The sequence below is a fragment of the Oculina patagonica genome, chromosome 4 (assembly GCF_052425735.1).
Source record: "Oculina patagonica isolate OP01 chromosome 4, crgOcupat, whole genome shotgun sequence".
Classification (NCBI taxonomy): domain Eukaryota; kingdom Metazoa; phylum Cnidaria; class Anthozoa; order Scleractinia; family Oculinidae; genus Oculina; species Oculina patagonica.
The window spans coordinates 42465929-42480039 of NC_135761.1; the positions used below are offsets into that span (position 1 = coordinate 42465929).

General features: G+C 38.4%; 1 protein-coding gene and 1 long non-coding RNA gene across 2 annotated transcripts; one reads left to right on the forward strand and one right to left on the reverse strand.

Moving 5' to 3' along the window:
* Positions 1-638: 638 nt before the first annotated feature.
* Positions 639-1424, forward strand: LOC144648484 (uncharacterized). Its single transcript, XM_078508020.1, has one exon. It carries the CDS (start codon positions 639-641, stop codon positions 1422-1424), a length of 786 nt encoding a protein of 261 aa, XP_078364146.1.
* Positions 1425-7020: 5596 nt separating this feature from the next.
* On the reverse strand, positions 7021-13025 carry LOC144650288 (uncharacterized). The gene is made up of 3 exons (XR_013570075.1): positions 12197-13025; positions 10625-10677; positions 7021-8917 (listed from the first exon to the last, which is right to left on the reverse strand). It is a non-coding gene; the product is annotated as an uncharacterized LOC144650288 (long non-coding RNA).
* Positions 13026-14111: the final 1086 nt, after the last annotated feature.

Consider the following 14111-nt stretch of genomic DNA (forward strand, 5'->3'; position numbering starts at 1 on the left):
TTGCTGCGAAGATGAAGAGGAATTAAGTTTTGAAGTGCTGGATTTTAGCCTGTGTTCGCATAGTCTGCTGTTCAAGTTTATCGACTACTTGCAAGATGAATGCAAACTCGGACACGGTGGCCGATTGGGCTACATTGATGCGATTTCCGAATTAATCGACTTCAGAAAGATAAATGGCGCATCAGACACAGTTCTTCGAAATTTGTCCTCAAGAGAGTTGTACCTCAAACGAGCGCGCAAGACAGTGGCAAAGATTTTTTTTTTTTTTTTTTTTTTTTTTTTTTTTTCAATAAAAAGCTTTTATTGGTGTTAGGGCTTACAGTACAAGGAAACAATAAAAAAACAGGAACAGGAATAAAGAAAAAAAAAATAATAAGAAAGTATAAAAAGTATTTACAGTGGCAAAGATGATGAGACTGCAGTGGACACAAGATCTAGACATTGAAACTTTGGATGCTAGGGGACACTGGGCAACTATGGAAGAACTGTTAGAAGTGGTGACATTTCATTTACCTCGTTACGAGAACACCGTAAAGACATGCAAAACTATTCCAGGTCAAGTTAATCCTTCGGACTTAACATTTGCCACGAAATTCGTCGCGGTGTATTTGTTCATCAAGGTGAAAGGATCTCGGCCTATGACTTACCAGTATTTGACCGTGGACATGGTAAAAGCAGCAAAGGAGAACGGAGGATTTATTCACCAGAAAAAGTTTAAGACGGCCAGCAAGTATGGATTTGACTCATTGATTCTGACCGATGCAAGCATGCAGGTGCTTGAAAGCTACATCGATTTCGTTAGGCCATTGCTGAAACCACAGTGCGACTACCTACTTGTCACAAGAAATGGAGGACAACACAGCAAATTGGGCGACATCATGAGTAAACTAGTGTTTGATGCAATCGGAAAGTACATTCATCCGACGCGCTATCGTCAAATTGTCGAAACGCAAAGCCTCGATCTGCTCACAAGCAAGGAGCAACGTATTTTATCAGAAGACCAAAAACACAGTTCTGCCGTTGCAAAAGTTCACTATCAAAAGCAAAGATCGCGAGAAGTTGCTGTCAAAGCTCACGAGTGTTTACAAAAGCTACAAGGCACGAAAGGCTCGGAGGTGGATAGGGAAGTGCAAACGAGGTTTAGCGGTTCAACCTCAAGTGTTTCCGCACCGGTCGAAACAACAGAATCAAAACAAGAAAAGAATCAAGATTCCCCTCCCACAGACCATTTGCGAGTTCAAAGAACTTATCGTCGGGTGTTGAAATTCACGGCAGACGAGGATAAGTTTCTCAAGAAGGGAATTGATAAGTACGGGTTTGGACAGTGGACGGCAATTTTAAGGGATCCTGATTTCAAATTTCAAGACGGAAGAACGGCAGACTCTCTCAAGAAAAGGGCTGGAATGAAAATGCAGCTAGTCTAATTACCGAGTCAAGGACAACACTAACATTTTCAACTTGTATTAAGCAAGAACGTCATTTAATATATCGTGACTCATTAAATTACTTTTCACGATCAACAATCTATTTCTTTAACAACAACTAATTCACGCTAGCAGTAAGAGTAGTATGGTGTTCGATTTACTAAAGGAATGCGCTCGTTTAAGCCGCTTTCTAGATTAACAACTCTAATTTTACTATAATCTGTTTGTTTTTTAAATTACTATAGCCTCACTGAAAAAAGAGTTTCAATGTCTATTGCTGGCTAAAAAAGTAGTTCGTGATGGTGTTGTTGTTGCACGGCTTTTTACCCTTTCCAGTTTGGTGGAGCGAACGTGTTCGCTTTCTTGTCCCCTGTTGTGATGGTTCTTGGAGGAGCCGGGTCCTTTGGAACGCCATGTGATCTGTTTCCCAACTCGGCACCTGAGTTTTATACAGCTCTTGTTCCTCATCCTGTGAAGACATCGTAGACGACTCTCCCAATTCCTCGGCTGTAGGGAGGGCCTCGAAGACGGACAGAACGAAGTGGGCGTGTCGCTCGCGGAGAAGCCCCATTTGGATGCACGCCTGCTTTCTCTCTTCCAAGGCCTCTTTGGTGCCCAATGTTCCCAGGTTGGCATGATGTTTTTTCAGTTTATCCTGCAGGACTTTAAGGAGGGCTTGCATTGATTTTCTGAAGTCTTGGTCCGGGCTTGTGTGCACTTTTTTTGCGCAGTCATGGAGCTCTCTCTCGGCCCTTCTTAGCCAGGCGCCTTTGAATGCTTCACGCGCGTTCTCACGTCGATCACGTTCTTCTTGATCTCTTTGTTGGTCGCAGTGATCCTGCAGCTCCGTTTGTATGGGTGTGGGCATCACTGTGTCTTGTTCCATTGGCAACAAATCTGCAGTCTGGGTGCTAACGCCTCGCTCTCTGAGGGATTCTTTTCGTAACTGGTGCAGTTTTTCAGCATAGTTTTTTCGCCACGTTAGTTTTTGTTCTTGCTCTCGGAGTATGTGGTCCACCTGCCTGTATCGTAGACTTTCCGGATCTAATCTGCTCAAGGTAGCTCTTAACTCGACAAGGGCATCATCGCTTGTTGTGGAATCAGTAACGTCGTCGTCGTCCGACTGCTCAGTGCCAGCAGCAGAACTTTCTTCATCACTTGCTTCCGCTTCTCCGGGTCTGGTCTCTTTGACTGGTGGATCAGTGAGTGACAGCGCTCTTAGATCTTCCTTTTCTTTCTGTTGCAGACTTCCTTCTTCATCTTGTGCGTTCTCTTCATCACTGTCAGTTTCATCGCTCTCGGTGTCTGTTGTACAGCGTTTGGCTTCTTCTGCGGCCCAAACGACGCACTCCATGGGGTGCTTTCTCAACCACGCCACCGCTTTCTTCTTCGGATTTTCCAGTTTCCTAAAATAATAGGTGCGCAGACGTTTGTCCATGGCGGGTTGGTGAACCGTGCCAAACTGCAACTTTTGTTGCGCTGTGATGAGCATTGGACATTTGTTGATGAACGCCCTTGCGGTCTGGTATTTGACATCGTGAGCGGCGTATCCCCCCTGGGTGAGAAGCTTCCAGTCCGAAATCTCCAAGGTGTGCTCGTCAGCTTCGTCGATGAAGATTATTTCAGTAAATGGGTTTATCATGGCCTTGTTGAAAGCTCTTTGCTTCGTTACGGTAGCAATATTTCCATGATGCACTAGTCCCTGGATCGGGAAAAAAAGACTCGTCTTGCCGCTGTTTGCCTCTCCCACAAGGCAAGGTACCATGTCTTTGTGTTTCTTCTGACTGTAATTTAACAGTTTAAGAAAATCTTCACAGAAGGTTGACACTTCACTTTGTGTCAAACTGTTCTCTAGTATTTCACGAAAATACTTGGGGTCAGGCTCTTTGGTTGAGTCGTACACAGAGAACGCCCTTGGCGATATCTTGCCTATCTGGTTGTCCTGGATTGGGCATTGCACAAAGGCACGTTTCTTCAAGGACCAACATACTCCGTCACTGACTTCTATTAGGTCGTAATCGATTACCAGTGGCTCGAACAATTCGCAGAGTGGATCAGATAACAGCTCAGTTATCTTTTTCATTTCTCTTACAAGTCTTGACTTGAACTGCTCATTTGTGGCCAGACTGTTGATGAAAGCCCTGGCGTCGCACTTATATGAATAAGTGTACTTGGCTCTGGGGTCTCTCTTGTACACTTTGTACCTCTGTAACTTGCGTAGCTAAGTTTCTTCATGGCAATTGTGATGTCGTTAATTAGGATTGTTAGCTTGTCCGAGAGGCGTTTTTCTTTGATGCCAGATGTTAAAGTGGTTTTGGGCGTGTTGAAACCGAACCTGTCTATTTGCAGTTTTGACTCCACCATCTTCTCTACTGCACTAGCCAGTGATGGCTGAAAGCTTGGGTTTACCAGGGTGACTCGCACAACGTTTTCAGTCCCACAATCTTCCAATTGCTGTGACGAGAGCGGCGACATTGCTGGCAAATGACTAAATTCGTCTACATAACTTCGCTGATAGGAAGCTAACACCAGTTCTTGCATGAAGGGATTTCGGTGGTCTTTTAACACTTTGTAGAGTTCCTTGATCGCAAGACACTCTTTTCCGTCTTGAAACTGAACCTTAAACAGGGAAAGAAAACTTATTTTTTCAGTTTATGAAATAAAACTCTCGCTAAATGTACTAGTTAATTGCTTTAAACAATCACTGAAAAACGTGAAAGCTGCCAAATCTCTATGCTTGTATTAAACCATTATCTAGGACACTTAACTTAAGATTGCTAGCTTGGATTGCTAGCAAAAACCATCCATTAACAGATAAATTAAGTTTGGGCAATGTGACATTGATTCCCATACGTTTTCCGTCTTTGACGAGTCAACTGAAAAACGTAGGATAAATCACTGTAAAATTAGGCTTTAGCTTGCCCAAATGAATTATTTTAAGTTTTCATTTTTAACCGTTATAAAACGGACTGGAAAGATATACATTTAGTGTTATGAACGCATCTTCATTGAACTGGTTTAGATCTTCCATTTTAAAGTGTTTTTCTGCATGTTATTAATGGTGTATAGTTTTATACGTACATGGTAAACATGTAAATAAACTTAAACTTAAAATGAACTTAATGTTCTAGTTGATGGTTTACCTGATTTGCTGTAACCCCCACGCCACAATCCAACAGAGCTCGATGGACCACGAGTGGATTTGCAGGAGCACCATTTGGTGTAGTTAATGCCAGCCAATAGGCTATCGAAGGCCAAAGCAACTTGTTCACCAAAGTTGGATTTCCATCAACTAGTTGCTGAGACGACGTTATGGGAATAGACGAAGTTTCTTGATCGTCTTCGCTGTCATCACTTTCCTCATTTATACTGCCTTTTTTCTTTTCTTGCGTTGATATGGCACTAAAGAAGAACGCTGCATTCGTTATACCTTGAGAAAAAAAAGCAAGGAAACCAATGTGAGTGACAATCCATTTGTATGAAGGCGAATTTCAATTTCAAGCAAACGTTTAAACTTAAACTAACCTGAAATTGCTTTGTCGCAAGAATCTCGCTTCTTGCAGATGGCAGTCCAAGATTTTGACAAGTCTTTTTCTTTGACGCTCCAGACGCATTTCGCATTGATAATACTGCATTGGCCAGAAACTACTGGGCTCATGTAGCATAAAGCGGCTCCTCTTATGGCTTCACTGTTCAATTACTTGCTCGGCTGCTTCGCACGACGCATCTTTGCCAACAGTTAGAGAGAGAATGATGTGCAAAATTGCTGCTGCTTAAATAGCCAACAGTACTTGTGAAATTCACATGAATAAATATGTGTATCAAACTATGCTTCAACAAGCCCGAACTTATGTTCCTCGACACTTTCCATGGTCATTTAGGGCTTTAAACTTTCTATGCTTCATTAAAACTATTTTTGTTAGTTCAATGTTAACCTAATTTAGAGATGACTTTTTCTTCACTTCTCCGTGGAAAACAAATGGGCACAAATTAGTGTTGATAACTATTCGCAGCTTTTTGCCATGCTGTTGTGAACACTTCACTGGAAAACAAGTGGACAGAATGTAGCGTTGATGACTGTTGGTAATATTTGGCAGCTTTACTTCGCATACTACTGTAACATTTCGTGGTAAATAATTAGGCAGAATGCGGTGTTGTTTTGGTCTGAAGATGATTGGTGCTTTTTGGTGGCAGCTTTATTTTGCAATTAGCAGGAACATCCAACGAATAATAGTAATGAAAGATGAAAGAAAAGTAGGTAGGCGTGGTGATGAATTGGTCTTAAAACGATATAATTGCTAACTTTTCGCAGCTTTTTTTCGCATATCACAGTAACATTCCAGTGGAAAACAATTGGCAAAAATGCGGTGTTAATATGACCTGAAAATGATCGCTTTCTTTTCGCAGCTTTATTTCACATGCTAAATTTATATTCCGTTTTCAGTAGCAAACGGGTAGAAGATGTGTTGGATGGTTTAAAGGTCGAAGGTTATGTTACTTGTTGTTAAAATAGAACGTAAGTTTTGTTGATTTGATCCGAAAAGGGATGCTAGAAAACATGTATAGTTTTTCACTATTTCACTTAGTGCTGAAGAAGCGGTCAAAATTTCGGAAAAATAAGTGGCGTTGGCAAGAGAATAACAATAATAAGAATAAAAACTGTAGTAGCAGAAGGTTTTGTAAGTATCATAAAAATACTAACAGAAATAAAGAAAGGTAAATAGTTACATATTCATATCCCCGTTAAATCCTTGGAATCCATTTATTCCGTTCATTTATTAGACGATTTGTTGTTGATAATCTAATACAGTAAAGAAAACAACTGACACTGCAAGTATCATCCATAAAAACTTCTACCAAATGAACGGAATATATGGATTCTAAGGATTTAACGGGGACATGAATATATAATCATTTACCTTTTATTATTACTGTAAGTATCTTGTAATACTTACAGATATAAAGAGAAGTAAATGATTATATATTCATATCCCCGTTAAATCCTTGGAATCCATTTATTCCGTTCATTTATTAGAAGAATTATTGTTGATAATCTAATGCAGTAAATCAAACAACTGACACTGCAAGTATCATCCATAAAAACTTCTACCAAATGAACGGAATATATGGATTCTAAGGATTTAACGGGGACATGAATATATAATCATTTACCTTTTATTATTACTGTAAGTATCTTGTAATACTTACAGAAATAAAGAGAAGTAAATGATTATATATTCATATCCCCGTTAAATCCTTAGAATCCATTTATTCCGTTCATTTATAAGAAGAATTATTGTTGATAATCTAATGCAGTAAATCTAACAACTGACACTGCAAGTTTCATCCATAAAAACTTCTACCAAATGGACGGAATATATGGACTCCATGGTTTTAACGGGGATATGAATACATAATCATTTACCTTTCATTATTACTGTAAGTATCTTATTATACTTGCAGTATTACATATGTGATTTTGTGAATACATCCTACTTTTAAGAATATAATATCGTTTAGTTCATCGTTTTGTGTGTGGTCTTTTTGCTGTCGATTTTTTAGCTTGCTAGCTTGATGTGAAATGATGTTGTAATATATAGATTTAGGCAAGCCTAAAAGCGGAGCTCCTCAGTTATTTCTCCTTGATAATTTTTTAGACTGATTTTTTTATTCATGTTATTTTCTTTATATATGATAAGCCTGCGTAGCTGGCGGTATTTTTGGGTTTTACCAAAAATGCCGCCAGCTACGCAGGCTATATATGGACAACATGGACAACAGCACCAAATACCCAGCGTATCAAATCGAACGTTCGGTTTTCGAACGCAATCGAACTTAATCGAACGATTAAATTCGATTTTTTTCGGTCATCGAACGAAATCGAACTCACAAAAAATAAATGCAAATCGAACCAAATCGAACCTTCGATAAAGTCCGATGAAGTTCGATTTAGTTCGGTCGTCGAACGACACCAAAGCGAGCGGCTTACGTCGTATGACGATATGATCTGAATCAAGCGAATGTTCAGTTTTCCTGCATTTGATGATCACGGGAATAAATGCCCGGGTAAATGCGTCAATCGATCCAGCCATCTAAAGTTATGTTTCCTTTATTTCCATACTTTTTATGTCAAAATGGAGAAATAATTCTGTCACTAACAACAATAAAGTTACGGTTAAGACATGTCACATACGGCGTGCACCTTCGTCCCCATGTGCAATGCTATATTGTTTAATCATATAAAGTTATAATTCGCAAAATGTTATTCTAAAATACGGTTTCCACTTGATACGATACGCCGGGGGTTGTATTTGAGTATTTATAATTAGATCCCTCATACGAGTTTATAAATGGCTTACTACGTATTCCCGAATATTATGTTTTGTTTCTTTAGGATCAAAAAAAGACAAAGATTTTACGATACCATGTCCAGTCACTTATTCCATTAACTTTTTACTCGCTCATTAAGTTCCAATTTCGTTATTTTAAATTTTAGCTACAAGTTCGATTTCCGAACTTAATCGAACGCTTAATTCGATTTCGTTCGATTTGGTTGGGAAATCGAACTCACAAAAAAAATTGTTGTCCGATTTCGTTCGATGACTGAACAAAATCGAATTTAATCGTTTGATTAGATTCGATTTCGTTCGATTGAGTTCGATGAAAAATTTGTTCGATTTTGTTCGATTTGATACAGCGGGCAAATAAGAGTCAAAAAGTTGATCAATAAAAAATATCATTAGTAGTCTATGCATAACCTTCTAAAGATATACTCACAACTCTCAAAGTTAAACAAGAACAAAGAAAGGGTTGCTCTAGAACATATCTATACCCCCATCATAACTGGTATGTTACAGCTGTACATAGCATACAATTGGAAAGTTTTGCATGTAGCTTCCCCCCCCCTCCCCCAAATGGGGCCCCTATATGATGGAATGGTGACGATGACAGTCTTTTATTATTGCCTAACACTAAAAATAACAGCTTCCTGTAAGCAAACTGGAGTAAAAGGTAGTGGCAAGCAAAATATTGACATTCTGTCATTCTGCAAAATAGGGTCCCCCAAAACGATAAGACCTTTTTCCTTTATATGAATCCCTTTCCCCTTTGCTTAAAAATTCTGAAGAGGCATAAATACTGTTTGTTAGTTCTAAACTCAGGTATAGATTGCTTGGCAAAAATTTTACCATGCCATTTTACCATACATTAAGAGATGATGAAATGTGTATCTCATTATCATAATTACTGTTCTTTGCAGCGTGCGCACTGGGAATTAAATGTTTAGGTAGCAGGATGGTTTTTTATGTACATGATTGTACCTTATCTGGCTTTATTTCATTAACTTTAAAATTACAACTGTCCTTATAAATGAATTGTATTCTACACACAGTACATTTTTACATGCAATGAAGAAAATAATATAATAATCTGATTGTTCATTTATCTCTTGCTGTGTCTGCAACTCTGTGGAAATTCTGCTACTCGTGTTAACCCTGAAAAAGGCAAAAAGGACATAAGATTTGTTGATGATCATTGGCATCAAATGGATGTTTATAATTTTAAATTAGCTTAAATTGTTCAGAGCAATCTGCAGATGAATAAAAAAGAGATGTTTTTTTCCAATTTTTGCCTGGGCCAGGGACTGTGTTGGGGGATATGTTCAGAACCAAAAAAATCCTTTGACCTACTGAAGGCATAAAAAGTGCTATCAAGACCTGGCACATGAATGACCTTTGGTGGGTGTTTTGGGGTGAATCACTGGCTAAAATTCATGATTTCCCTATTAAATGAGGTGTCTTAAGACTCTTATATTGCTCTCTGACAGGTGCTGTTGAAAGCACTGTGATTAATTCCATGAAAGCTTACATATTCTCCCCATTTCTTAGCGTAGCTAAGAAAACACTAAGCTGGCTCATCAACAAGTTGGCTTTTCTGGCCTAAGAAGCTTTAAAAGTTTATCAACTTTTTGTTTTCATGTGAAATTTCAGCTGAGTTAAAATCCTTTTTTTACATTCGCCTAGTACCACAACAAGACAATTTATGTTAAGTTAGGGCTCAAGCTTACATGTAGATATTAAGGTTAGCTAATAACCAGCAGAATTTGAAAAGGTCAATTTGCACTTCTCCCACAAAATCATTACAAGTATTCCAGTAATTTGTCGGGTCAGGTAGCAGATCTTGTTGGTTTTTTTGGCCTCCTACCCCTACCCCCAGGGGGGTACTCCGGCTTGTAAATGACGGGGATGATCGAATGGAGGCATAACTCAGGACCCCAAAAAATCCCTAAGTCTTCTGACATACCCAAAAAAATCCCTGGGTCAAAAATAAACCTAAAAAAAATCGCTTGTCAAACTACCCCTAAATTGCCAGGAGGGGCAATAATATAACACAAAGAAAACCATAAAAAATTGAACGCTTGTGTTTGTTTATCCATCAGACCATAAATACGCCAAGGCCGCGCCAAGGCACTTTCGTTCGTTTTCAATACCCCAAAACTCCCCAATTTAAATCAAGTCACCCCAAAAAATACTTGCCAAATTTTCCAACCCGAAAAAATCCTTCGATCATCCCCGTCATTTACAAGCCGGAGTATCCCCCCCCCCTGGGCCCCTCTCCCATCCCCTCTTATCTTGAACAATGAAAACATTACATTTTGTATGATATTTACATATGCTGTGACATGTAAATTGTGTATATTAAATTCCTCAATGGGAACCATGACTTTAAAGGAGAAGTTCACTCCAGAATGGCCATTTATTTTCTCTACGCCAATAAAAAGTTTATACAAAGAAATGTTATTCGCCAAAATTTCAGCCTCCAACGTGCGCTATAACCTCAGGCTGAGCTCTTTAACGTCACGCATACATTACCAGCTCCAAGATGGCGGCATTCAGCTGTCCAGTTTTTAGAAAGATTTTGTAGGGTTATAGTGAACGTTGGAAGCTGAAATTTTGGAGAATGACATACCTTGGTGTAAACTTTTATTGGCGTAAAGAAAATAAATGGCCATTCTAGAGTGAACTTCTCCTTTAAGGAAACATAAACTACCAAGCAGTTTAAACACCTATCATTTCTTAAACCCCAAAATTTTACACTTAAAAAACAAGTTTCATGCACTAATGTAGATTTACATAAACTAAACTCTGTCACCGAGCATTTAGAGAAATAAAGGTATAAACTGACACTAATGTAATACTTACCTTCATCATCACAGACATTAACTGCACCCCTTCAGAATTCCTGTTTTCCCTCACTAAAAAAACAAAATGTTTGTATATCAAAAACCCCAAAAAGGTATGGAAATCCTAATATAGCAAGTTTTAAAAATGCAACAGATTTGGTTGTAAGAGGCAGTTTGATAAACTCAAACTGCCTCTTACAACCTCCATAAATACCTGTCACTCAATTAACCTCATAAAGCTTGATGTACATTTGAATGTGGATGTATTTTAAATTTGCTTTAAATGATATTAATTCTCCTCATCATCAGGATCAAAAACTAACCTGCTACTCTTGTAGAAAAAACTAATTCAAGCAAAAATATCTGATAAGTCATTGCTTTAGCCTGGAAAACTATGAAAGGCTTAAAATATGGTACCAATCACAACCATCAAGATAGCAGTGCTATAGCCACAATTTCCCTCTGGTCGTCCGGGGCAAGTAGATTTTCCTGTCAAGCAATTAATTTTTCATGCCTGTTTGCATAATTGGTGAAGGCCCAGGCAAGTCATGATCATCTGACTACAAGTTAATTATACAGTCACAAGTTTGCCAATACACAGTGTCACATGTACTGTCCTAGGCCAGCACAATTTGAGAGCTGCTTGTTGACCACAGGGCAAACTGGAATTTTTTTTCCAAGTCCTTATCATATTATAAATGATCAATTTGGTTGTTATAACATAAAAAAAAAATTGTTTATGATCTTACACATAACAAATTAGAATCTGTGCTTTTTTCTTTATTGTAATTTATAAGAATCCAGGCGTAGTCAATCAATAGAAATCTATATCGGAAATCAGTCAATATAATCGATATCTATTGATATCAATCACAAATTGATAAACGGTAATCCATAACAATAGAACTCACAGAAAAAAATGATTATCGATTGTTATCGATAGAGAAAATCGATAAAAGTCGATAGCAATCGACAGTTAAAAAAAAAGCAATCAACAGTTGTCAATAACAATCACTAATCCCAAGGAGCCCCTGTATTAAGTAAAACAATACGAAGATTGATATCGATTGCTATGGATTGTTATCGATTACCGGTTTATCGATTGTCTACGCCTGGAAAAATATGAATAAAATAATCAATTTATTCCCAGAACGGCTGTTATCAGATTATAAATATAAAACTTTCACAAAACATGTTCACTTACTAAAATAAGGAAAACTTAGTAAAGTTCTCAGCAAAAATAGCATAGGTCTTTGAGAAAACTATATTTCGCTAAGGCTGTCAGCTAGCAATGTTCGACCACATTCTTACAAATTTGCAAATGCACATGTAAATTTTGATCTTGTAGTGTAACTGGAAATTTGCTCTTTACAGGATAAACAAATTTATCGCAGTAGAAGCTATCTGCTTTGAATACAACTCGTGTTTAAGACAAAACGAATTTTACTTAGGTTGTATGCCTTGTTCTGACATACATTTACCGGTTACACGAAAGAGTTCTATTAGATGGAATGCTTGTTTATAAACTAAACAACAGAAACTTTTCTAATCTGTTAAAAAAGGAATTACACAAATAATAAGCTTAGCTTACCTTGGTTTCGAAAAGGGATTTTGTCTTTGACCGTCTTTGCTTTAAATTCAACAAGTAGCTTGGAAGATTTACGTCTATTTCGGTCAGTCACAATCCGCTTTTCTTTGGCTGCTATCCCGGGATAAACGAGGAATACATCCAGAAATAATTTATCTGTAATAAACTGTCGTGTGCTTTTCAATCGCGGAGTCCTCTCGGTGAACTCATTCGTAAATCGGCATGTTGTGAGTTTGTTTCCTGAGTTTCAACTCTGAACCATATTCAAAATTTTGCTGTTAACCTTGCCGTTCACGAAGGTTTAGGCATAAACCAGAATTGCTATAAGTTCAAAATAAGCAGCTTATAAATTTTATCACAGTGACAGTGATTTTATTTAGTCGCGCCAACAGCAACCAGCGCATTTCCCCAATTTCACTTTCGGCTTCATGTAATTCCACACAGAAAAGTACATGCGCCCGCGATTAATGGTGAAATGTCACTTGATCAGCGGTCAACTTCAAAAAAACATTCAACCTCGATGTGCTCTACATCTGAGCCCACGATATAGTCATGTGATACTGGTCAGCGGAAACCTTGTTTTGACAGCTGTCAATTGGCCATAACAAAGACGTCCAATCATGTCTAATATATAATGATGAAAGCCAGAGGATGAAAGCAGTCGTAGACGACATTCTCCTCCCCCCGGTCGGGTTGCCTTGTGACTCCCCTCCCCCTCCCCGAGAGTCTGTACGCGATTCGGCGCGCGTACGCACCAAATTTTTTCGGCCTCCTGGGTTTACAAAAATTCTCTCGTACCCGCATTACCCATGGTGCTCCGCTCCGCGCGCTGGCGCGCCGAGGAGCTCCGCTATAATAGCATTTTCCAAAGATTAACGGTCACAAGATTGAATCGGCACAATTCAATCAAAACATAAATGTCTTGGGCTTTTTTATGTTCCTCTATCTCGAAACAATGTTTAAAAATAAAGTGAAGTTAAGATTATACCTACATTCGAGCTACACTTAACTCATTCCAAATGACATGTCTAAGAACTGCTTTAACAACATCGTTTGCTAAAAGCAGAAAATTATGCTAAAAGCAGAAAATTATGGCTCATGTAGCATAAAGCGGCTCCTCTTATGGCTTCACTGTTCAATTACTTGCTCGGCTGCTTCGCACGACGCATCTTTGCCAACAGTTAGAGAGAGAATGATGTGCAAAATTGCTGCTGCTTAAATAGCCAACAGTACTTGTGAAATTCACATGAATAAATATGTGTATCAAACTATGCTTCAACAAGCCCGAACTTATGTTCCTCGACACTTTCCATGGTCATTTAGGGCTTTAAACTTTCTATGCTTCATTAAAACTATTTTTGTTAGTTCAATGTTAACCTAATTTAGAGATGACTTTTTCCTCACTTCTCCGTGGAAAACAAATGGGCACAAATTAGTGTTGATAACTATTCGCAGCTTTTTGCCATGCTGTTGTGAACACTTCACTGGAAAACAAGTGGACAGAATGTAGCGTTGATGACTGTTGGTAATATTTGGCAGCTTTACTTCGCATACTACTGTAACATTTCGTGGTAAATAATTAGGCAGAATGCGGTGTTGTTTTGGTCTGAAGATGATTGGTGCTTTTTGGTGGCAGCTTTATTTTGCAATTAGCAGGAACATCCAACGAATAATAGTAATGAAAGATGAAAGAAAAGTAGGTAGGCGTGGTGATGAATTGGTCTTAAAACGATATAATTGCTAACTTTTCGCAGCTTTTTTTCGCATATCACAGTAACATTCCAGTGGAAAACAATTGGCAAAAATGCGGTGTTAATATGACCTGAAAATGATCGCTTTCTTTTCGCAGCTTTATTTCACATGCTAAATTTATATTCCGTTTTCAGTAGCAAACGGGTAGAAGATGTGTTGGATGGTT